The 23645-nt window shown below is 35.5% G+C and overlaps 1 protein-coding gene across 4 annotated transcripts in view; it reads right to left on the reverse strand.

Moving 5' to 3' along the window:
• Window positions 1-23645, reverse strand: part of LOC114054148 (nucleolar protein 4) — a 427691-nt gene that overhangs the window by 81959 nt on the left and 322087 nt on the right. For 2 of the 4 annotated variants that reach the window (XM_027877291.1, XM_027877292.1), the window contains exons 7-8: window positions 9140-9319; window positions 8219-8410 (exon numbers count right to left, since the gene is read on the reverse strand). In XM_027877291.1, coding sequence (XP_027733092.1) covers window positions 8219-8410; window positions 9140-9319 — 372 coding nt within the window. The remainder of the gene's footprint in view (window positions 1-8218; window positions 8411-9139; window positions 9320-23645) is intronic. The other 2 variants (XM_027877295.1, XM_027877294.1) reach the window with 1 other exon arrangement.

Here is a 23645-nt window from a genome sequence, read left to right on the forward strand (position 1 = left end):
TGCCTCCAAAACACATAGCTCACTGACAGCAGCAGGCATGTCTCTGAATAGAGAGAGTATGTCTGTATGTGGTGATATATGTATATGTAGATCAATATCTTGAGATAGGTTCCCCCTCACATCCCCTCCCCTACCCCAATTTAAAGCCTATGGAACTCAGATCAGGACTTCAGTACATATTTTAGTTAAGTGGCCACTTATAGAGAAACTAGCTTGAGGAAATCTAGGCGTATTCTGCTGCAACTTATGATAACAATAATAATATAACCGAATATAATTATGACTTTGGAACTTGATTGCTTATCTTGTGTGAAGCTTGGAGGTATGTTCCTCATCACTTGTGCTATTTTCATGTTAAAGGAACACTTAAAAAAAAAACCAAAAACACCATCTCTAGAAGGTAAATGGCAGTGACCTCTGTGGCGTCTCTCAATTCACAGACAAATTGAAACTAGCAGCTGATTCTACAAAACTAACTTCACTTAGATAAGACCTTCTGGACCGTTTATTTAGGTGGATGTGATTTCACAAAATAGATTATCTCTTAACAACCAAAAGAAGTAAAGCATTAGTTACTCCTTGTTCACATCATAATTAGGTTTTCATAATGCAGCTTTAGGAATGAAGTTGCTAACAATGCATAAAATGGTGTAGTTGAATTGCAATGGCAATTCAATCTGAATGTACAGATCAATTTACTTGAACATGAAGTTCAGGAAGCTTTTTTTTCTTCACACATTTAATCTAATGTCATTCAATTTACATATCTGGATGCCTTGCATACATGTTTTTTTTTTTTCCTCTGGAGCCAAAACAAACCTTCAAAGAAATGGCAGAAATGGAGTGAAATTCAAAGACCCCCTGTAGAGCCAATTAACAACTAAAAATATTTATCTAAGAAGTCATTTAATGGCTACTTGACTAAGTTTGTTCTTAAATTCTAATGAGGATAGATAACAGAATCCTCTGGAGCAAATTTATTTCACATGTTATATATATGTATATATACGCACACATATGTATATATGCATATGCACATATACATGTAATTCAAAATACAGATGCTTCTTTTTTTCTACACTGAGAAATGATAAGTGAATTTAGTACAGAATCAGTGCAGGGCTAAAAATGTATAGAAAAACATGATCATGTGTCTCTTCCAGCTAGTTGAGTTCTATTGAATATGTGAAACAAAACACCCAAGTATAGATGCTTGCTTACATAAAGAAGGTCCATGTGTCAGAAAGAAGATCAATGACATGAGAATATATTGGACTTTTTACTATACACATATGTACATATCCATATGTATACATATTATTTATTTAATGTTAGGGCCATGAGTATTAGATTGAATGACTAAAAAATTTCTTTGGGGTTAATGTTTATAGATTGTTCCTTAACAAAGGTCAAATGTTCCATAAAGAGCATATTAGGATTCTTAAGTACGAATTCTTGAGGAGAAGTCACAAAAGAAGCTAATTTAGGTTTGATAATTTTTTTGGAGGGGGATCCAATTTCCTAATAGTTGGGGCTGTTTAAAAGATGATTAGATTGTATAGAGTCATGGTGAGTTCTCATGCTTTGGAATCCTTCAACAAGAAGCTGGGTCACCTCTTTTAGGTTATGTTATAGTGGACATTCCTTTCATGTATAGGGGTTGCAATAGCTGACCAGTGAGGTGCCTTCAACTCACAAAAACTTCTGTGATTCAGTGATATTATAACACAATGAAGACAATTTTTCTCCCTCCTTGGAGAACATATCTTTGAATTAACAATAAAAATCGATAGTAAAAATGGGATTCAATAGATAAATGTTCACTTTACATAGTACATTTTAGGAATACATTAATATGTAATGACCTCTCTATAACATTTGACACTATCACTTTCTTCTCTTTGATACCCTTTTATCTCTAGGCTTCTGTATTGCTGTTCTCTCCTGGTCTTTCTATCTGTCTGACCACTCCTCTCAGTCTCCTTTGTTCTATCTTTATCCACATCAGTACTGCTAACTGAGTGTCCCAGAGGGCCCTTCTTTGCTTGTTCTATCTTGCTAATCTCATCAACCCCCGTGGTTCAAATTATCACCCCTTAGCTAATGATTCTGAGATCTACTTATCCAACTCTGACATCTCTCTTAACTTCCAGGGCTTGTATCTCCAACTGCCTTTTGGGTATCTTAAACAGGATATCACTGAGACACCTTAAACTCAACATGTCCAAAACTGAACTTACTATCTTTTCCCCTTAAAATAGTCTTCCTTAAGAAAGTTAGTTAACTTCCCTTATACAGTTGAAGGCAACACCATCCTCCTAGTCAGCCATTCAGATCAACTCCTCAACTCCTTACTCTCTTTCATCCCCCATATTCAATCTAAGTTCTGTCAATTTCACCTTCATAACATCTCTATTATTTGCCTACTTCTCTCCTCTGACACTTCTACCACCTTGGTAAAAAACCCTTATCACTTCACACCTGGAGGGAGCCAGTATCACCAATGATAGTCAGCTGGTGATTTCCCTACCTCAAGTCTTTCCCCACTCTAGAACATCTGCTATCAAATTAATCTTCCTAAAGCACAGACCTGATCATGTCCCTGTTCCCATTCAACAGACTCTATTGGCTTCCTAGCATCTCTATGATTAAATAAAAATCTCTCTATTTGGCATTCAAATCCCTTCACAATTTGCCCTACCTTTCCAGTTTTCTTGTAGCTTACTCAGCCCCCACCCACTTGGTGATCCAGTGACATTGGCCTCCTTGCTGTTCCTGGAACAACACACTCCATCTCCAGTCTCTGGGCATTTCCACAGGCTGTCCCCTATGCCTGGAATATTCTAACTCCTTATCTCTGCCTCCTGGTTTGCCTGGCTTCTTCCAAATCCCAGCTAAAACCCCATCTTCTGTGAGAAGCTCTTCCTGATCTCCCTTAAGGCTAATGACTTCCCTCAGTTAATTTTCTCCAGTGTGTCCTGCTTGTTCTCATGTTGTCTTTTCCATTAGACTGTGAGTTCCTTAAGAGCAGATGCTGTCTTTTGCCTTTCTTTATTTTCCCAGCTTATTGCCTGGCATACAGTAGGCACTTGGTAAAATTGACTATGGACTATATAATATACATACACACATATATACATTGCATTAGTGAAACATATATAGAGGTAACATATAACATATTCTATCTCTTTATCTGTCTATCTATCTGGTTAAGTATTCATATTTCCAATTGAGAAGTTTTCCCCACAGTGGCAGTATGGTATGTAAAAATAAGAAGAGACAGAAATGTGAATTATCTTGCCTTAAAACAAAAATGATAAATTATATTTAAAATTCTTTTTATTTCCCAGAGCGCCTTCTTTACACAACTCTGTGATCTAGCAGGGTGGTACAAATATAACCACTCCCATTTTATGTACAAGAAAAACGAGGCTTGGTGCCTAATTTGACATATGGTAAGGGCCAGTGTCTGAGCCCCAAACAAGGTCGCCTGGCCTGACCAATGTGCCTAGAACAAGAAATCAAGGCCACACTTCTCTAGAGGATCCCAATCAGAAGGAAAAGAAAGACAAAAAAAAATCTTCTCCATCCATTCTTCCCAAGCTAATTTGACCATAGAACATTTTTGGTCAGTTATATATTGCTGGAATTCATAAAGGGTTTTTTTCATTTAATCTAAGGGTATAGAATACTTCTGTGAAAAAAAAAAGATAGGAGTTTTAAAGCAACAAAGAGGAAATGAAACCTATTTCCCTGCTGAAAAGTCATCATGGTATATTTTTGACATATAAGTAATTTAATATTTAGAGGGAAAAATCATGTTAGAATCACGACTACCTCAGGGTACACCATTCATAGGTTATGGAACACTAACATTCTGTGAAACATAGTTTAGTAAATGTTGCCTTAGAGGATAAAAATCAAGATAACATCTCTGATATATTAATAATAGCTCAAATGGAAGATTATTTATAGCCAGTCGCTGAAAGTTATCTTTATGATGATCAAGATGTTTGCAAAACCACCCACCAAACTATACATCTCTATCTGGAACAATTTCTCCATTCAGTTTGTACTATACCTATTATATATCAGTGATTTCAGACAACAGAATGTCATGATGTCATTTAACAAAATATATTCTTATGGTAAAATAATTCTATATTTATTTATTTATTCATACATATTTAATTTATATATTGCCCATTCATCCGTCCATTCATTCATCCCAAATAAATCTATTGAGAGCTGCAAAAAATACCACACTGTTCTTAGGCTCTAATTAGCAGAACAATATATAGAGGTAAGTAACCTATAAAGGCAAATATCAATAAAAAAAAAAGTTTAGTCACAGTACAATACAACAATACAAAAGATATTATAAGGTAGCATTTGTTTAAGATCCAATTTACAGGTCCAAATAATATGTTTTGAAGGAGTATAAGAGGACAGAGAGATCAGTATGGGCTAGAATGGTCAAGATGTTTTCAGATAGGTCACAATGGATGGGAGAAGAGATGTGGGGAGGCCATTCCAGGAAGGGAAAATGTTATCAGCAATAGCACAGATATGGAGATGTATATGTTTGGAGGGCAGTGAGTAGACCAATATGCCAGGAAAGTAAAGTTTTCATAATTCAGATATGAGGTTGGAAAGATAGGCTTGATTCAAGTTCTGGAGGGACTATAATGCCCATCTAAAGAGACTTCAATCTGTAAACCAATGGGGAGGTACTGGAACTGTAGTTCAGGCAAGAGGTCAAGGCCTGAGGTATAGATTTGAGGGCTATCTGCCTAGAATCACAGAGTTTCAAGGCTGGAAGCGGCCTTGGAGATCATATAATTCAACTTGCCTATTTTATAGATGATGAAAACCCCAGCTTAGAGGGGTAAAGTGATTTTCCTAGGCTAAAAAGCTCACTAGTGGCAGAGCTGCAACCAAGACTCACATCTAATTCTCAGTTAAGTAAATTGTCTACTCTACCATTCTCTTAAGAGTTGAAATAATATTTTATTTCAAGTCTTCTTTGGATTACCCATCATTGCATTTTTTAATTAAAAAAAAAAAAGATCAGCCTAGCATAAAATACACCTGTGATATTTTAGGTAAATTACATGACCCACAAGGACAATGAGCTGACAAGCAGATTAGCTGATTGACTTAGAATGAAGAAGTGGAGGATAGAGTTTTGTGTGTGTGTGCGCGCGCGTGTGTGTGTGTGTGTGTGTGTGTATGTGTATGCATCTGTGTGTATAACAACCAGGCAGACCACTATAAACCATAAACATTCTTGTATCAACAATAAATAACAAAAAAAGAAGATTCAAAGTTCTTATATTTTGCCTTCTACATCAATATGTAAAAATAATAACTATAAATATTTGTTAGCTTTTCAGAGTAATTTTCTTTTAAGAGGAAATATGCATTTAAAAAAAGATTCAACCATCCATCCACCCATCTATCCACTCAAAAATAATTTATTTTGTGCCAGATAGTTGCAATGGACCATACCAAAGCCTGGAGGAGATACAGAGATAAATATGGATATGCATGGATTCACAAGGGATGACTTGGGTGGGGGGCTGTTGATAGAGGGAGAAATAAGAAAGGAGGGAGGCATTTTGCAGAGTTGAGATAGGAGGTAGAGAAGGCTATTATTATTATTATTATTAATATTAATGTTCAATCACCATCATGAACTCCCCTGTCCTTTCCCTCTTAAGAAACCCACTCTGTAAGAAGAAAAGCTATGTCTGAACATGCTTGGCCTCTAACTACTGATCCACATAAAGAATGTAAGATTTCAGAAGCAAACATTTCAATTTCTAGATTTTCACAAATCCTGCTAAATAGGCAAAATATCTGGGATTTCTTCAGGGTAGAGAATGACTTTGCAGATAAATCCTAGGGAGTTCCAGGGACATATAGCTAGGGCTTTCAGACTCCTAGCCTAACATTTTATTCTAGTACTATATTTTATACATTATATTTTAAAATGTTACACTTGTAAATACAAGAGTGCTAAGTAATTAGAATTAATGTATGTCACAGTTAAATGCAGCTAAGAACTATTTGAAATCGTGGTTATGTCATTTTGGTGAGGGGTGAAAGGTGGACAAATCTATGATTTCATTGACATAGGGAACTTGGTGAGAACACTAGGGTTGCTACAAGAATTGACTCTGCAATTGATAATCTTACAGAGTTTCCTGGGGGAACTTAGAAATTGAAGACTTGTTCAGGGTCAAAAAAGCCAGTATGCATCAGATATGTGGCTTCAATCCAGGTCTTCTCGACATTTGAGATGAGCTCTCTATGACTGACTCTGGTTTTGCCTATTTGATAACAATATTTGATTTGGGTTAGTGATAAATGAAAGTCTTTTGCCTATGCATATCTGCCCTATCCTTAATTTGTATAGTCTTTTTTAAAAATAGGTACATGACTTTAAAAAATTTTCTAACTAATTTAAACTCGTTAAATTCAGGACTACTGAGATCTTTTTGAATTATTATTCTGCAACCCTTTGTATTACTATTCTGCCCAGTTTTGTATCGTTCAAAAATTTGATAAGTGTATCTTTCATGTTTTAATTCAAATCACTAATGAGTGCTAACCAACACAAGACTAAAGTTAGGTCCTCATAATACAGTGCTATAAATCTTCCATGTTGATATCCACTAATCAGTGTTCTTTAGGTATTAGTAATTGGAGCAGTAATGAATCCATCTATATGTCATCCGGCCATATTTATCCACCTTGTCCACAAGGACAGGATATCAGACTTTGTCTAATGCCTTGCTGAACAAATAAATCTCTCTTTTTACAGGTGACTCCTTATTTTTCCCATATCTGGCCTTTTACTATGCCATTTTTCCTTTGAAAACTATCAGAACATGCTTTAAGAATAGCTAAATAGCTCAGCCATATTCCTCTTATAATGAAATTGAAACCAATACCAAAGTTTTGGGGGTTTTTTTGCAGTTAAGAAAAAGATGATTTTGTAAGATTTATCAGATAATTCACCAAGTAGTGTTAAGTTGGAAATTGAATTTTAAAATATAAGTTCAGTGACAGTGTTACTTTCACCTGAAATTACATAGACTAACTATGTGTAATATGCACTAGCATTACCCTGTACTACAATGCTTCTACATACTAGATATATCAAAAAGTTTTAATTGTGCTGAAATTCAGAAAGTAATAATTTTCTTAGAGTTTATCACTTCCATTATGTGTGCATATGTGTATATTTGTGTGTACATATGTACATACCCTGGGTATTCTGAAATTAAAAAAAACACAGAGAGGCAAGAACTTTATTCTTAACCTATATGTATGTGTGCATATATATATGTGTGTGTATGTGTGTATATGTATATACACACACATATATAATTATCCATTCTAATTCTAATTGTCAATTCTACCCCAGAAGTTATATACACATATACAGTATTATAATGTAATACATTATAATATATGTAATATATACACATTATAGGATATATAATATTATATGTATATAATTTCTGGGGTGTAATGACAATTAGAAGATATATAGACAGTGTTTGCTAAAGCATTGGTGTCTAATCTCTATCCTCAAACAATATCCATGGACAGCCTAAACTGATCTTTCTCTTTATCCAGAGTTGTGAAAAACTCAGAATATCAAACACATAAACGCAGTACAAACACACCAAGCACAACAAAGTCCCAGTTTCACTAAAGTCTTTATTCCTCTGGTCTTCCTGTTTTTATTTTCAAGATCTGCTATTTGCTAACCATTCATATGGAAAGCGTATTATTTAGATGGATCTAATACTTTTCCCATTTCCACTCTGCTCAGAAAGCCATTAACAGATAAGTCCTAAAGAAATTCAGATTCATTTCAAGATGATGAACCTCATATCTGGTTTAGGAGTGACAGAAAGGAAAAAAAATATGAATGAGATGCTCTTTCCCATTGGGTTCTATTCATTTAATCCTCATTTTCTATGGAATGATACTAGGCAGTACCTGTGAGATGTATTCTCAGAAGGCATTTCTCATTGAATGAACAAAGGGAAAAAATTCAGGAAAGATGAAAGGGGAAAAAAAACTCTGACCTGACATTACAAAAAAAAAAAAAGACACTAAGATGAAAACAAAATAGTGTCATGGATTTACATATGGGGTTTTGATGGAATCTAGGGCTGTGTTTTAAGTCAAAACTCACCATCTCAAAACCACTTCTTTTCATCCGCCTGCAGGACTTGAGGTAAGTACGTATACGTTTCCTGGCACGTTCTTGATACTCAGGGAATTGTCGCCTGCATGAGTCAATGATAGCCTGGATCTTTTCTTTGGGCTGCTTAGAGATTGGGACCATTCGGTCCAAGTTTTCATCTACAAACAGCCTGACAAACATCTGTTGGCAAGAGGGAGACAGAGGAGAAGGGTTTGGAGGGCTGCTCTCTTCTCTTTCTAGCTTCCTGTCTTGATTACTGATAGGAAAATACCATTTTCTGGTTTATGCACTGAAGAATTTTGCAATGGAGAGCCAGAAATTTTTAGCAAACACTCTTTAAGGGCTTTCTAAAGGGCTGAATAAAGACAGAGAGAGAAAAAAAGAGAGAGAGACAAAGACAGAGACAGAATAGACTTGTGTATAGAAATTATGAAATAATCAACAATCAGCTGTAAAATTGAGCACCCCGTAACATTTTTTTATTAATAATAACTACAACCGCTACAAGGTAACACTGCACTAAGTACTTTTGGTACTTTGAAAAATACTAATCTTTGAAAATTAGCAATTGCTTGTTTTGTCATGCATAATTAGGTTAAGCTTGGAAAGCAACAGAAATAGCTGATCACGGTTGTACTCTTCAGAGGAACAAGCTGTGGCCCCCTTCATCCACTAGATAAACATGCATACTCACACAACCCAACTCCAGTTTTCAGCTGACATTTGGCTTTAAAATTCTAAACAAAACACAGCAATTTTGGTGTCTGGTTGGCCAAGAGTGTTTCATGTACTTTAAAAATCCTTCTGTAAATTAAACAAACATGCGTCTAAAATATCCACATTTACCGATTAACAACATGTAAAATAAATTGATAAAATTAAACCACACAGCGGTATGACAAGACTCACATTAAAAGCTTTCAGTCGCTCAGCTTCTACTCCATCTGTCTCATTAACTTTCTCTGAATCTTCTTGCTCATCGTGGTCATCTTCATCCTCATCTCCTCTGTTCATGGATAAGTCCTCAGCACCTCTGTCTACACTCTCATTCTTCCCAGATTCATAACTTGAGTAGCTGTGTGCAGGGGACTGAGAATAAAAGGAAAAGGGCAATTACGTAAGTGTATCAGCTGGTAAGGTTTACTTTTTATCAATTCTATCGGCACATTCTCACTGCTGATTTAAATAATTCAACATATTAATAGTTATTTTCCATTCACTATATTAAATTCTCATTTCCATGAAGGTAATACAAAAATATATGATATAAAATGGAATAGAACACTTGTTTTGATGAGAGTAACAATGATTTTTCTAAATCAGGTAAATGTAACTGTTTCATTTATATTTATTCCAAAAATTAGCAAAGCGCCAAGTAAAGTCAAAGAAAGGTATTAGTAAATTAGGAAAAATGGCCCTCATCCCAATTTATAATGTATTGCTTTGGGAACTGAAAAGTTTATTCCTAAGTATACATAGAATAAGATTTTGTTGTTGTCCAATCGTTTTAGTCCTGTCTAACTCTTCATGACCCCATTTGGGGGATTTTCTTGTTAGAGATATTGGAGTGGTTTGCCATTTCCTTCTCCAGCTCATGTTACAGATGAGGAAACTGAGGCAAACAGGGTTAAATGACTTGCCCAGGGTCACACAACTACTAAGTGTCTAAGGCCACATTTTAGCTTAGGAACGTGAGTCTCCCTGACTCTAGGTGCCACCTAAAGACGCTGTCTTAGTTAGCAAATAATTTCCTCAACAAATGAGGTCATACAATCAAGTCAAGAAGCATTTATTAAGTACTGACTAGTAATGCTTCAATAACCCAAAGCTCCTACCTGAAACCAAGATCCTTCTTTTTAATATTAATATTTTTGGTAATGTTTATATGTCTGTATGTTGGGGAATATCACAGTCTCTGATGGATTATAGTTACATGTCACTTGAAGGGTAATGGACAACTGCAAAGCAGATGTAAAGACAGCAATATGCTCGCAACAGTCAATCAATCAATGAACATTTATTAAGATCCTGCTGTGTTCCAGGCACTGTGTTAAGTGCTATGGATACAAAGAAGGGCAAAAGATAGTACTTGCTATCATGGAACTCATAATCTAACGGAAGAGAAATCATGCAAACAACATTGTACAAACAAGCTACATGCAGGATGAATTAGAGATAATCAACAGAGGAAGGCACTAGAATTAAGAGGAATCTGAAAAGACTTTCTGTAGAAGGGGAGATTTTAGCTGGGACTTGAAGTAAGTCAGGAGGCTGTGATTAAGAGCATAGGAGTAAGTCAGTGAAAATGCCAGGAGGTGGAAGATGGAGTTTCTTTTTTGAGGAACAGTAAAGAGGCCAGTTTCACTGTATTGAAGAATATGCAAGGTGTTAGAAGACAAGAAAGTTGTGTGTGTATGTGTGTGTGTGTGTGTGTGTGTGTGTGTATGTGTCTGTGTCTGTGTCTGTGTATGTGTGCGTAGGAGCAGGTTATGATGGGCTTTGAAAGACAAGAAGAACATTTTATGTTTGATCAGAGAGGTGATATGGAGCTGCTGGAGTTTATTCAATGGGGCAAGGAATAGTGACATGATCAGATCTGCATTTTAGGAAGACTACTTTGGCATACGAGTGGAGGATGGACTCTGGGGAGAATGACTTGTGTTAAGCAACCAACCAGCAGGCTATTACAATAGTCCAGGTGTGTGGTGATGAATGCCTATACCATGGTGGTGCATAGCGAAGAGTTTTATACCAGAAGTAGTGTTAACAATATTACCTTAGGGCAGTGATCTGAAAGGGAAATAGACCAGTCAGACAGCGAGAATGAAGGATATCAGCTTTAGTGCAGCGTGAGTACTGACATAACATCAAGAAATGTTCTGAAAGTTGTCAATATTTTGAATGAATTTTCTCTGGAGGATTCCTAGGAGATAAGGACAAGAGTTGAACAAGAAAGAGACGTCTTGGATAGATTGTATTCTGCACCGCCGGAGAAGCATTCATCGATCCGTTGAAATGCCGTTGCCGGGTTGTTTTCAGTCCCGTCCAACTTTTTGTGACCCCATTCGGAATTTTCTTGGCAAAGATATTGCCTTGCACCACAATCCACTCAGGTAAAGAGGCAGCTGTGCCCAAGGATGGCTGGTGGATGGTATAGACCTTCAACAATGTTTTTTTTAAACTTTTTTTTTAAAGTTTTTCTAAACTTCTTTTAAACTTTGAACTTAAACACAGTTTAAGAAACACTGAAGGGGTTATGAGTGGAAAAAAAAATTAAGAAGCACTGGTGAGGAGGAGGGTAGGCTTTTTTTGAGGCAAGATCAGGAAAAGGAAATAGCACCACGCCTTTCAAACACAATCTATGGTATCTGGTAGAACACGGCAAGGGAGGGGTTTGTTAGGGAGAGGGTAGTGAGGAAAGCAGAAAGATAGGATTAAAATTATGGTTTTGTCCCATGAGAGTCTTAAAGGGAGCTATAATGTACATAAACTGATACAAAGTAAAGTGAGCAGAACCAGGAGCACATTATAACAGTAACAGTAATATTGTATGATGAAGAATTGTGAATGACTTAGCTATTCTCAGCAGTACAATGATCCAAGACAATCCCAAAGAACTCACGAAAAATGCTATTTGCCTCCAGAGAAAGAATTGATGTTGTCTGAATACAGATTGAAATGTATTTTTTTCTTTCTTCTTTTCTTTTCTTTTCTTTCTTTCTCTTTCTTTCTTCTTTCTTTCTTTCTTCCTCTTTTGTTTTTTTTCTTTCTTCTTCCATCCTTTCTCTTTCCTTCTTTCTCAAGTCTTCCTGCACAAAATGACTAATAGGGAAATGTTTTATGACTGCAAATGTATAACCTATATGAGATTGCTTGCTGTCTCAGGGAGGGGGTAGGGAAGGGAAGGAGGGATAGAATTTGGAACTCAATACTTTAAAAAAAATGAATGTTAAAAATTGTTTTATGTGCAATTGGGGGAGTGAATTAAATATTATTTAGAAAAAAGAGAGACCTATAACTAGGAATTTTGTTTACAATCACTTTGGCAGCTAAGAGGAGGATGGACTAGAATGAGGAGAGATCTGTGGCAGGAAGATCTGCCAGGGTTATGGCTTTAATGCTATTATCTCAGAGATGCTACCAAGTTGTTAATCAAGGAATAAGAATTAAAATTACAAAGAAAACAAAAGACAATGAAAAGATGTATTGTAGGTGTTAAGCAGGCCCAGCATGCCACTTATGATTGTACCTCTGTACCCTCCTTCTATACCCACAAATCCTTTCCTCTCCCCTCTCTCAACCCTATAATCTGAAGCTGGAGTTGAATGATTCTTCTAGCTGGAGTCAGAAATCCTTCTGCCTTTATGTATCATAGGAGGTATAAAGTCATTATCAAAGATACATATGGGAGAAAAGTAGGCTATAGGCACCCCTTTTATTTTCCAATTCTTTGCCACTACAAAAAGATCTGCTATAAATATTTTTGTACATATGGTACTTTTCCTCTTTCTTTGATCTCTGTGGGATATAGGCCTAAGATGGGAATTCTCAATCAAAGGATATTAAAAGTTTAGTAACTTCTTGGGCATTGTTCCAGATTGCTAGATTTTGGGACATGGCCAGCAAGAGAATTTGTTGCATTTATTTATGTTTTTATAAGGATTTTATTTTTTCCTTTTAAATTCTTTGGGGCAGAGAGATAAATACTTGTTAATTGAAAAAAGAAAATGAAAATTTGACACCTTTTCTGCTCTTTCCTCAAAAGGAAAGAAAAGTAGGTGAGCTGTTTATACAGTGAGGAAGAGACAACAGTTAAGTCACCAAGTATTACACAGGTACTCTTAAATATCAGAAGAACAACAAAAAAAGGCCTTCTAGTACCCTGGGGGAGATCCTTTATGGAAGATCTAGAGGAAAACATGGACAAATCATAATAAGACTGGAGGATATGGTGAGGTTATGATTTGTATTGTTGGAGGGTAAGCCAACACCAGAAAAATCATGGATCCACCAAAGAAAAGTATATAGAAAATAATATTGTCCATGGTAATAGATATAACAAAGATAAAAGAGTAAATATTAATCACACAGTTATACTACTATAGTAATTGCAAATTAGTGAAATTATATTTTCCAGAAGAGTCTGCCTTAAGTATTATTTTCCTCCTGGAATGGCAGAGCAGTATGTACTTGTATGAGACCTCTTAGATGATCTCAGAGCTTATGTAATCACCCAGGTCATGAAAATGGTATATAAGAAGTCCAGGAATGAGTCCTTTCAGCCTGTAAGCTGGCCTCTACGATGCTCCATAATCTAGTGATTCAAGTGCTATATGATGGGATATTCCTGGGATCACCAGAATGACCAACACTCATAAATGACATTCCATGGATCTTTAAAAGCCTGGGAAAACCATATGTAGGCACATTTAAAAATAAATGTTCTATAATTCTTTTATATTTTAAACAGTGTATATTTTGAATTTTCAAGTAATGAAGAATAGTAAACAGAATTCTTTCAAAACTCATATGAAATTTAAGAAGTTATACATAAATATTTTTATGCTTATGTACACATCAATATAGAAAAAAGAACACAGTGTAATTTCCAAATAATTCTATAGTGTGGAAAGGTTTTTATGATCTCAAGAAATTAACAGGTTTGTGGCTTTTTTGTATTTTTTTTTTTACATTTTCATCAAGAATAGGAGTCTGGCATCTTAAAATCTTATAATAAAATGTAAATGCATAATAGCTCAGTTTTTGCTATAAACTTGCTCATACACTGTAGGACATTTTAAAAACCTTTACTGTTCTGGACACAATATTGAATCTCTGTCTCTACTGGGTAAATCAAGCAGAAACTCACTACTTTAAGGATAAGATAAGAAAACATAACTTTCTTCAGCAAGGCAATCACAGAATGAGAAACATCAGTGAGTTTAATACTTGGTGTAAACTAAAATTGGAGGAGGGGATAGGTCAAGTTATGATGACATGTTATCAATCTTTGCAATGCAACCAAAGAATACCCATGATGGTAAAAATCTCCTAGCAGTGTGGTTCAAATAATAGAACAGTTCCTGAGGGCAGCATGTGTATTGTTGGAGGATAGGCCAATACCAGAAAATCATAGATCCATCAAAGAAAATCTAAAAGCTCCAACTGAGTCTATTACCCTTATCTAAAAATTTCTCTATCATCAGCTTGCCTGAAATCCCCATATTTAGCAAATGATTCCTTTTGTTTAAGGAACCAGTCTCTAGAATTCTTTTTTTTTTTTACATAGTTCCTGGATAGGTGACATATTTTGCAGTTGTCAACTATTAACTCATTAGTTATGAATTAGTTTTTCAGTAATCAGTAAACCAGAAGACTTAGAACAGATGAGATACGGGATAGGTATGCTATGATAAGAGAATGAGTAGGAAGAACAAATAAGCTTCTAGAGCATAGGGCACAGTCTAGGAAAAGTTGGTATAGGTGGTATGCCTAATCAGTCAGTGGAGCTAGATGGAAAAGAGATACCTACATGATGAAGAAAAGTATATTTCACATGCTTAGCCATTTTGCCTAGACCTAGTTGGCATCATGAGGTAAAATCAATAATTCCATTTAGTAAAATGAAGAGCCAAATAGTCAACTTGTTCCAACTAAACGGAGAAGTATATTAGTGAATAAAGCAATAGTTATCTTCAAATTATTCAGCAAAGTAATTTGTATTTCAATGGTCATTTCAATAGGAAAATTTAAATGAACAAAAAGTAACATGTCTTCCTGAAACAGAAGCAATTAAGTATGCAATAAGGACCTTACTGACTGACTATAATTAAAAGGACAACCCTTACATACAACAGTCATGATTTAGCATTCCTAACTTAGTAAACTAGTAGACTTGAAGGGAATGGGATATATCATCTAGATCTATAACTGTACATACATGTATGTGTACAGATACACATAAACACACATATATGGAATGTAGAATGTAAATAAACTTTAATAGAAAGCAAATGATTGGTAATCGATGTCAGGGTCATTTCAGAATTAGCCGACAGTTCAGTAGTTGGAGCATCACTTTATTAGAGCAAAGATAAAAATCAATATCACATTATAAGACTAAAAAGGGAAAAAAACCCAAAAACTATAGCCCCAAATGTGAAAGGGACAAAAGGGCAGACATTGACACAGGCTATCACCATTGTTTGATGACACTTAACCTATGTAGATCAATCTCTACAGTAAGGAGAACAAAAGAGCCTAGAAACTTCATAGCAGAGGATTAAAAAGAAGATGACATAGGTGTTCTTCCCCCAAGGTCTTCTGCCCTAAAATCTCAAAAATAAACACATTATATACCAGATAAAGTGATTTAACTGAATCCACAAGATCATAGATAATAGCTTTAGAGTCAAATAGGTCCATAGAGGACATCTAATCCAATCACTTCCTTTTGTAGATGATAAAACCCAGAAAAGTTGTCACTTGCCAAAAGTCACAGAGGTGGAAAGTGGTAGAGGTGTGATTTGAAGCCAGAGCCTCTAATTCCAAATTCATTGCTCTTTTGAATGTACCATACCAAAAAGAAGATAGAACTGACATAGACAGTTAATTAATTTTATGAATTAGACTGGAGAAGATAAATACTTGACTCCAGCTTGGTACCCTTAGCCCCCAACCAATTCCAATCACCTATTGAATCAGCATAAACAAACTGACAGCTTGTCATAAAAATAGAGAGCAAATAAAACTTTATAGAGAAATCAAATCACTTTAAACCAATATGATAATATGGAGGAAAATGAACTCACACTACATATTGAAAGAATCCTGTAGACTACTCAAGGATCATGCAACAACAGCAAAACACTTTTTAATGGTTCAAAGGAGAAATGTCTTTTAAAACAAAAATAAAAAAAAATTAGGAATGAATTCTTGTAGGTAATCAGAGTTTTCAATGCAGAGTTAAAAAAAAAAACAAAACCAAAGTTAGAAAATAGAAGAACAGAATAAATGATAGAGAATCTCTCCAAAGAAATAAAAGCTCTAAGGGACCTTAAAAAATACAGAACATAAAAATATCAAAACTAAGGAAAATTTGGCAGAAGAGAATCATAAGACAACAACTTTAATAGAAAAAATATTCCATCAAAAAACACTTCATCTCCCTGCCAAGCAGAGACAGCTAAGGCACCACTAGTTTATATAGGAACTCGTTTATGAAATCTTATAGAAGGTAATATTTTAAGATTATGAGCAATGCCATTTCATAAAATTTCAAGCAACAGTGGAAGAAAAAACAAATTATAAAAAGCTTATCAAGACATCAAATTAAGTCAGGTGACACCAAAAGCATTTTAAAGATATAACTGAAAGACAGCAGACTAGGAAAGGAAGAAATCTGTCAAGAGTTATAACCAACTATTTTGTCCGCCATTGACAGTGAAGCCACCTCAGCCGGACTATGACATCATAGTCTCAGATATGCTGAGTAAGGTAAATAGAAATGAGACTAAAATAAACAAAGATGGAAACTACATTTGATTAAGTATGCCTAGAGAAAGTCCATGTTGGAGGTGAGGGATTTTAAATGTGTTGAAAGATCAGTTCTCAAAATATCTGAAAAAAGGGATAATGCCAAATGCTTGGAAAGAAAATTGTGGCTATTATTACTATTCTTGCCCTCCAAAAGGTGACTGATAAAATATCAATAACTACTGAACAACATCTACTTTCCCCTTTACATACAATCTTTATAATAGTAATCTCTGTATAAATTTAGATTGTACTTTATGAAGAGAAAAGGCAGTGTTTCACAAATTATTTTCTACGGTATTCACATCTTTACAGTCACATATTGACTGAAAGGTCAAATAATATATGATCTCATTGTGCTCATTGTTTGAGTATTAAAAAAAATTGTTTGAGTATTTCATTTGCTAAAATAATTTTAGAAAGTAACAGGATCAATAGGAGTGATTTTTATGCTAGAAAAAAGACCAGTGTATCTTTGAATATGCAGGAGAAGAGGTCATCTGGCTTTTGCTTGAGTACCTCCAGGGAGGGAAACAGGACTTTCCTAGAACCACACATTCTCCTTTGGGATAGCTCTAGTTGTAAGAAAGTCTTCCCTTACATCAACACAAAATTGCTCCTTTGTAACTTCTGTCTGTTGTTCTTTCTGCACTTTAAGACCATGCAAAACAAGTCTAATCTCTGCTTCTTCCATGTAAAAAAATGTTTTTGAAAGCCAAGGTAGAAAGACAAAGATCACAAAAATGGTTTAAATATTAGCTATTACTCAAATGTTACTTACTAAGTCCTATTAGGAAATAAAAATATAAATTAGAATGTACATTAAACCCTATGTCCTTTGCACAGAACCCACGCTCAATCAATACTAGGTAGGTTTTTTATTTAATTAAGCAATATTACTTCCCAGCTGTAGAATCAGTACTTTAAAAAAAAAAATTAGATCTAGGATTTCTTTGGTTTAGGGAACTCATGGTGAGTAAACTACCAATGCAAATTAGAAACAACTACTACCTACAGTTTTAGAGAATTGCCTGGGGCACTAAGAGGTCAAGTGACTTGCCCAGGGCTACTTGGCTAGATATTATCAGAGGCAGAGGCAGGATTTAAATTCAGGTCTGGCTGACTCCAGTCTACCTCCCTGTCCACTTGGTCAGGCTGACTAAGGTGAGCAGGTTGGAAATGTTCAATTATAAACAATGTGCTTTCTGTAGAAACAACTGAATTTTCAGTAGCAAATGCCAGATATACATTATATCTGCCTTATAACTTCTAGAATTCTGTAACTTAAGCATTTTTTGGCATCAGCCTCTTCCATAGAGGTCGTATTGATTATGAAATAAATGAAACCATCTGACATAAATGGTTGTTTGTCCTGGATGAGGAGGTGTGTGTCTGTTTTCAAGATTGGATGACACAGTTTCATTTAATAATTACTTCATTTTCCAATGAACATTTTGTTAGGATTAGTCTGTCTTGTCTAAAAGTCTGGAATTGCTAGAAAATTGTATCTTAACATGAACAATGCAAAATGCTATGTAGTGCTGACTCACATTTCCGGGGGCTGATCAGAATTAAATTATTAATATGGCCTCTTAGTCACTAGGAAGCAGTAACTAGGAGCAGTAACCTGTTTGTTTTTTTTTGTTTGTTTGTTTTAAGCAATCAGAATAAGGTTGGAGCATAATAGATTCAGTGATTTCCTGTACTCCTAAACTTCGTAAAACAATTTCAGAATTTTCTATCCTAAACTTCCTAAAACTATTCCAGAAGTGACCTCACTATTGCCAGTAGACTTAGACAGATAGGTTCAATTACAAAGCAGGGAAGCAAGTAGATACTTCTCCTAATTTCTTTTTACTTCCTACACTATATGGTTAGGTTACTATTGTGAAGGTTTCCTTCTTCCCCTCCCCTCCAAAACCATCCACTGATTTCCTAATATCTATAGTACCTAGACAGATGAGCTTGGCTGTCTGGAGCATGATGCAAGGAGGTCAAAATTGTAGAATGCATTTTCACATGGACCATTTATCTTTGTGCAGTTATCTATGTGCAGTCATAATTAGACCTATGGTTGAACTTCTAACCCAGGTCAGTTTATTTAGTAAATTCAATTCAATTCAATTCAATAAGCACAGGAAAGGGGATAACAGTTTTCATTTTAGGCATAAGGAATGGCCTATACAAAAATGTAAAGGTGGGATGTGGAAAGAATTATGAGAAATAGCAAAAAACAAAACAAAACCCAGTTTGACTAGAACATGGAATGCCTAAAGTACAGCAAATGTGAAATACGTCTGGAAAAGAAGGGTGAATTCAGACTACAAAGGGTTTTAAATGCCACACTGTAGAGTTTGCATTTACTGAAGATTCTAGGGCAAAAGAATGCCATGCTCTGGATTTATTCTTTAGGAAGATTATTTTGGTAGTTGTCTGGAGGATGGTTTGTAGTAGGGAAAGACTGACAGCAGGGAGGTTAATTAAGAAACTCTTACAATAGTCCAGGCAAGAGGTGATGATATGAATTATTTGTGAATAGTGAGAGAAGGGCATGGATGCCAGACATACTGTGGCATTTAACAAGACTTGGAAACTGATTTGATATGGGAAGGTGAAAGAGAGGGATGACTGACGTTTTAAATTTGAGTGACTAGAAAGATTATTGTGATCTCAATAGAAATACGTTTGGAGAAGATATATTGGACAAATGCAAGGTCATGGTCACAAGGAAGAGCAGTTCAATATTAATAACATATTTTACATACTATGTACACATCCTATTTTCACTGATCCTTGCAATAACCTTATATACTAGGTAGTAAAGAGTTATTATTAGCCTGATTTTATAGCTGGGGAAATTGAGGTTCAGAGAGGTTTAATAATTTTTTTTCCTAGGTCATGAAGATAAGGGGCAGAGACAGGCATTAAAGCCACATCCTCTGACCTCAGATCAAATAATCTTTCAACTGCACTATGTTATGTTCCCCAGCATGATGTAAAAAAAACAGTGTTGGCTATGTAAACTGAGAGGAGGTGAGTACAAACCATCATTGCTCCTTAATAAAGGAAAACCCTCAAAAATATTTTTGTAAGGTCAATCTAATATCAGAACTATAACAATATGTACTTGTAGTTGTAGGGTGTTTGTGTTTTCTTAGATAACTGTTGAACCCATTCTTGTTTAAAGGTAATCTATGCTGTTTTTCATTATTTTTATCCCCAGAGTGTTGCACAGTTCCCTGCAAATAGGATGAGGTTTAAAAATGCTTACTGTAGTCGATCTGCTTCTGGACTTTCATTGTTCACCTCAATGGCTGCCCTTGGCCAACATGAAGTTGTTGCCTTGTCCAGCATCTTTTCTTCTTTATCCTCTCTAGTTTGATGCTTTCTTTGACCTTTACTCTTACAACTAGCAGTTAGACTTTATAGTGAATACAGTAAAGGACTGGAGTCAGGAACACCTGAGTTTGAATCTTGCCTCAGACACTTACTAACTGGGTAACCTTGGGCAAATTATTGAAACCCTCTCAGTCTCAGTTTTCCCATTTGCAAAATACAGATACCATTTGGACTGCAGGAAGCAACAGAAACTTTCAGGTAATGAATTGCAAAAATATGAAATCATGGGTGACTTTTTTTCTTCAATCATCAGAGATATTCACTTTAAAGTATAAATGGGAAATTTTCAGCGGTAGTAACTTTTGATGAATCAAAATGGTAAGAGCACCTACCTCAGGGTTGTCGTGAGGAACAGACTAGATAATATATGTACAATGCTTTGTAAGCTTAAAAGCACTATATAAAATGAATACTAGCTATCATGGTAGTAATACTAGTGAAAGATGGTCTGACTACACATAAATAGTTGATCTTGATATGATACATAAACAATTGATGATAATGCAATATAATACAAAGTAATTGCATTGGACCTGTATGCATACTGCTAGAATAATGACTCGTTTGCATAGCTCTTTAAGGTTTACAAAGCCCTTTCTCTCCCAAATCCTGTAATGTAGGTTATGGTAGTATTATTATCCCAATTTTTACAGATGAGGAAACTGAGGATTGGAAGGTTATGACTTTCCATGATTTTCCTCATATCTTGGTAAGATGGTGTAGGGAAGGTGGGTGGAAGAAGGCAGAGGAGGTTGTTGTTCATGAATATCAGAGTCAGGATTTAAGTACAGGTTCTTCTGATTTCAAGTCTTTCCATTACACCATACTACTACAGGAGGCCTAAGGAAAGAAAATCATTAGCACCCAGGAGAGAAGCTTTCTAAAAAAGGTGGAATTTAACTTAGGTTTTAAAGGATGAACAGGTGGGAGAGCGATTGAAGAAGACAGAGAAAAAAGGAAGGCATTTCAGGTACTCGGAGAAGCATGAGCTAAGGCATAGAGGCAAGAAGGGTATGTTACGTAGGTAGGAGGCTCCATTGGGTGGTACAGTTTGGAGAGAATGTGGAGGGAAATAGCTTAAAATGGATGAATGTACCCCTTGGATTTAATATTATCATATATCAATGAGATAATGTTTGTGAATGCACAATGAAAACTCTAAAGTGCTATAGGAATATAAAATGTTATTATAATTTGATGATTAATATTGATAGGGAGGAACTTAATGATCTCTAGTCCTTTATTGACTTTGGACAAATCCAATCTCACTTTAAGGTTTGACAACAGTGTCAATATTTGCACAGGCTAAGTCTTGGACTGAAACAGTAGAAATAAAACCAGATTACTCAGATTATAAAGAACTCTCCTGCCTCCCCGCTCCCCAAAAATGTCACAGGTGTAGGGATGATACAGAGCTATTGACTAAGGTGAGTCCTCATGATGGAATTAAATTCCTTACAAGCCATTATGTCCCAAACCTAATGTCTCTGAAAAAAAGAATTATGTCTAAATGTTTGGCCCAGCTGCAAAAGCTGCCACAAGGACATTTGTGATAGTCATGCTTCTGCCAGCTGGGGGAATCAGTCAGCTGAAAGTGCTCACTGAGGCAGCACATATCCTCCACTTCATTAAACAAAACATACACTCGAAGGCAGCACCCCAAACAATGGGCCATGTGCTCTGCCACCCTACTGGCTTCTGCAGTATCCAACCACATCAACCACTTTAGCTGAAAAGGTAGAAAACTTAAAAAAACAATAATACAAGGATCAAGGGAAACATACTGAGTTTCCCAGCCTGACTCCAAAAACAAACACCATCAGCAGGTGGAATGCTCCCAGCTACAGCATTGATAAAGCTGAAACATGGATAACCATTACAATATTTTATCAATGGCAGCTAAAGCAAGTCTCCATTTAGACAGATGAGTCAATAGGAACCTCGCCAGGCTCCTCAATGTAAGCTGCTCTTTGTTTATTCTTTCAAGGCATTTCAAATTCAAAATGACTTCACTAATAGACCACATTGGACAGTGTAAAAGACAATGCAGCCACAACTGGGATATTAAATGTTGTCATCATAGGGCAGTGTTGTGGCTAGTAGTTCAACAGCTTTTAAATAATGGCAAATTAATGTAGGCATTCTAATCCTTGTCTACATTTGCTATGGGTGGGCAAAGGCAGGGAAAGCACATAACTATTTTTTATATGGAAACCAAATTCAGACTTCCTACTTATCTATGCATCTTTGCATCATTTATCATTATCGCATCAAGGCGCGTAGTCAAATAGCCAAACGTACGTATTATTACCCAGATGAAAACACCAAACTACTGTACAGAGAAATGTCATCTATGGGATTGGATATAGAGCCTTATCTACTAAATCACAGTCTAAGGCACTGTCCTTTAGACTCTGAAAATAAACCAAGGAAAAGGAAATAATTTTAGTAATATGAAATACCTTCTTCCTAACACTGATACTGCCCTTCAAGTGCTCACATTATACTGCATTTCCTTATAATAGTTTTAGAGGAAATCTTACCAAGATGATCAGTATAGTTATTAAAAAGTGTTTAAACAACAAGAAATAATGTCAAAAACATCCTAGTACAGGAGTTCATTTACCAACACATTAAAATACATCTTATTTTTTTACATCTGCAGGCACCTTGAACACTGATTTTCTTACAGCAGGCTCTTAATAAATGGTTGTTTAATGAATGAATGAGCATTGTTTTATTTTATAGCGGGAAAGAACTGTGAACTATAGGCAAATTATAGAGTGTCCCAGAAGTGTTAGTTTGGTTTAAATCTTTAATAACTTCAGAGGTATAAATTCTACAAACTTATAAAAACTAAATTTGAAAGGTTAATTATTTTAAAATTTATAATATTGATAGATTTCCTATTAAAATTCAGCATGACTACTATCTTATGCCATAGATTGTGCTAGTCAATTTTCAAACTTTGTGAAATTTTTCATCAGTTGATGCTCAGTGACAGAAAGGATTGCATTTGTAATTCTTGTCTTAGAATCACACAAAGAATTACGTTTTGATACATTGATGACAATTTTGATGCGAGCCCACAAGACAAAGGTCTAGTAGAGATGGATCAGGTAATCAGTGTGGCCAAGCAAAATCTGAACTAATGTCATCCATCACCAGAAAGAGAACTGGAGAGTGTAGATTGAAGTGTATTTTTTTCACTTTATTTTTCGTGTGTGTGTGTGTGTGTGTGTGTGTGTGTGTGTTTTCTTTGACAACACTGCTAGTGAGGAGATATGCTTTGTATGACTTCACATGTACAATCAATATGATATTGCTTGCCTTCTCTAAGGATGGAGAAGGAGCAGAAGGGAGGGAGAGAATTTGGAACTCAAAATTTAAAAAAAAAAACTGGGGGCAGCTAGGTGACTCAGTGGATAGAGCACCAGCTCTGGATTCAGGAGGACCTGAGTTCAAATCCGACCTCAGACAC

Source organism: Vombatus ursinus, unplaced genomic scaffold, assembly GCF_900497805.2.
Source record: "Vombatus ursinus unplaced genomic scaffold, bare-nosed wombat genome assembly UNPS02014812.1, whole genome shotgun sequence".
Lineage (NCBI taxonomy): Eukaryota > Metazoa > Chordata > Mammalia > Diprotodontia > Vombatidae > Vombatus > Vombatus ursinus.